Raw genomic sequence first — 1,757 nt, forward strand, 5'->3', positions numbered from 1 at the left:
TGTGCTGCATTTCCAGACAGGACATGTCTGATTACGACTACAACCTGATTAATTGATAATTTGATCAATTTTAGGTTTTAATGCATGGCCATACTCATAGCCCAAACCACTTCTGTAGTTCCGTGCCTCAAATGACCGGCTCTACCAACGTTTGCCAATGCCAATTGGAGAAACTTTACATGCAACAGAAGTTATCACCTACGCCATATCAATCAATGATGCATTCCCATCAATGCACTGCCAATGGATTCCCTAGCGCAATTTCAAACAACAGCGACAAGCCAATGATCTATCCTTCTATGGTGAGTCTCTATTGCTATGCTTATTAGCCACGTAGGCTAATTTTTTATTGTAACCTTGAAATTATCGACTTCTACGAGTATAAATCACGTTTAGTAGTTGGAAATCATCAAAGTTTTTGCTTGTGTATTAAAAATATTATTTACCATTGATTCCCGACATCAACTGTCGTAAAATTATGCAAATTAGCTACTACGGGCAAGCGCAGTTGATATCCCGACAACCGGCATTGTCTACTCTACAGTATGTTAAATAACATTACACAGTATTACAGTACTACAGAGTACTAGTATTCGATTTACGGTATAATAGATTGTATCGTAAACACTCATCGATTGGCTTGATTGACAAGAGTGATCTCATTCTTCGACTAAGACTAACATGTAGGATACAGTACTTACGTTTACTACTACTGGTATAGAGGTTGCGATCGCTTTGCTAGCCGACCCGTCTACTACTTTACTTCAGTTTGTCTGGTTTTTAAAAATTGTCTGGAAGGCTGTCCAGTTGTCCCGTCCACACTGTCGGTTGAGTCAGCCTTAACCCTTGATAGTCAGACAGCGAGTACACAGTGCATATGCTATGATTAAAAAAAAAAAATCGAATTGCCTCATTTGACTAATAAAATCTTTCACTGATTCGTCCACCTATTTAGAATTCGCCTGTACAAGGAGATATGAAATGTGGTAACTCATCCATTGATGCCTGCTACCAATGGTACATGTCTCAGGCTGGTAAATACCCAGTTGGTCATGTAGATGGCATTTCTAGGTTCGTCTATTATTTATGCTAATGAATTAATCATAGATATTGCAGTGTCCTATACTAAGACAGTTGCATACGCAATAACCTAGTAACGTATTGAATGATGAATAGAGTTAATGCACATCGTCACATAGCAAAACGAATGAATATTATAGCTTATTTAAGGTGATATAGTGAAATGTATTTGTAACAATTCTCGTCTTCTTTACCTGCAGATTTAACCCAATCGATTTAAATAATGCCAGACGTAAGAATGCTACTCGTGAAACTACCAGCATACTTAAAGCTTGGTTATATGAACACAGAAAAAATCCTTACCCTACCAAGGGAGAAAAAATTATGTTGGCAATCATGACAAAGATGACATTAACGCAAGTTTCGACATGGTTTGCTAATGCTCGTAGACGCCTTAAAAAGGAAAACAAAATGACTTGGTCACCAAGAAATCGCACTGGTGAGGGCAGAAAGAACTCTGAAGACGATAGCCAAGATGAAGATCTTAACGATGATGACGATGATGATCATACGAGATCAGATGGACTGAGTACATGTGCCGATTCTCCTGCAAGCAGTGTCATGGATGATAAATCGGATTGTGGTCGTCATAGTCCTGAACTCAAACTTGCGCAAGAAATTGCTCGTAGACAAGAGAAACCAGCTATTTGGTCACCAATCACAGCTTGCTCAAAACC

General features: G+C 38.7%; 1 protein-coding gene across 1 annotated transcript; it reads left to right on the top strand.

Annotated features, from left to right (window-relative positions):
• Positions 1-1,308: 1,308 nt before the first annotated feature.
• Positions 1,309-1,488, top strand: TRIADDRAFT_24265 (IRX-TALE class homeobox protein; the record flags this gene model as incomplete). The annotated part of the gene is made up of 1 exon (XM_002111560.1): positions 1,309-1,488. A coding segment is annotated over one exon (180 nt), but the record flags the coding sequence as incomplete, so codon positions are not given.
• Positions 1,489-1,757: the final 269 nt, after the last annotated feature.

The sequence above is a fragment of the Trichoplax adhaerens genome, genomic scaffold (genome assembly GCF_000150275.1).
Source record: "Trichoplax adhaerens TRIADscaffold_4 genomic scaffold, whole genome shotgun sequence".
Lineage (NCBI taxonomy): Eukaryota > Metazoa > Placozoa > Uniplacotomia > Trichoplacea > Trichoplacidae > Trichoplax > Trichoplax adhaerens.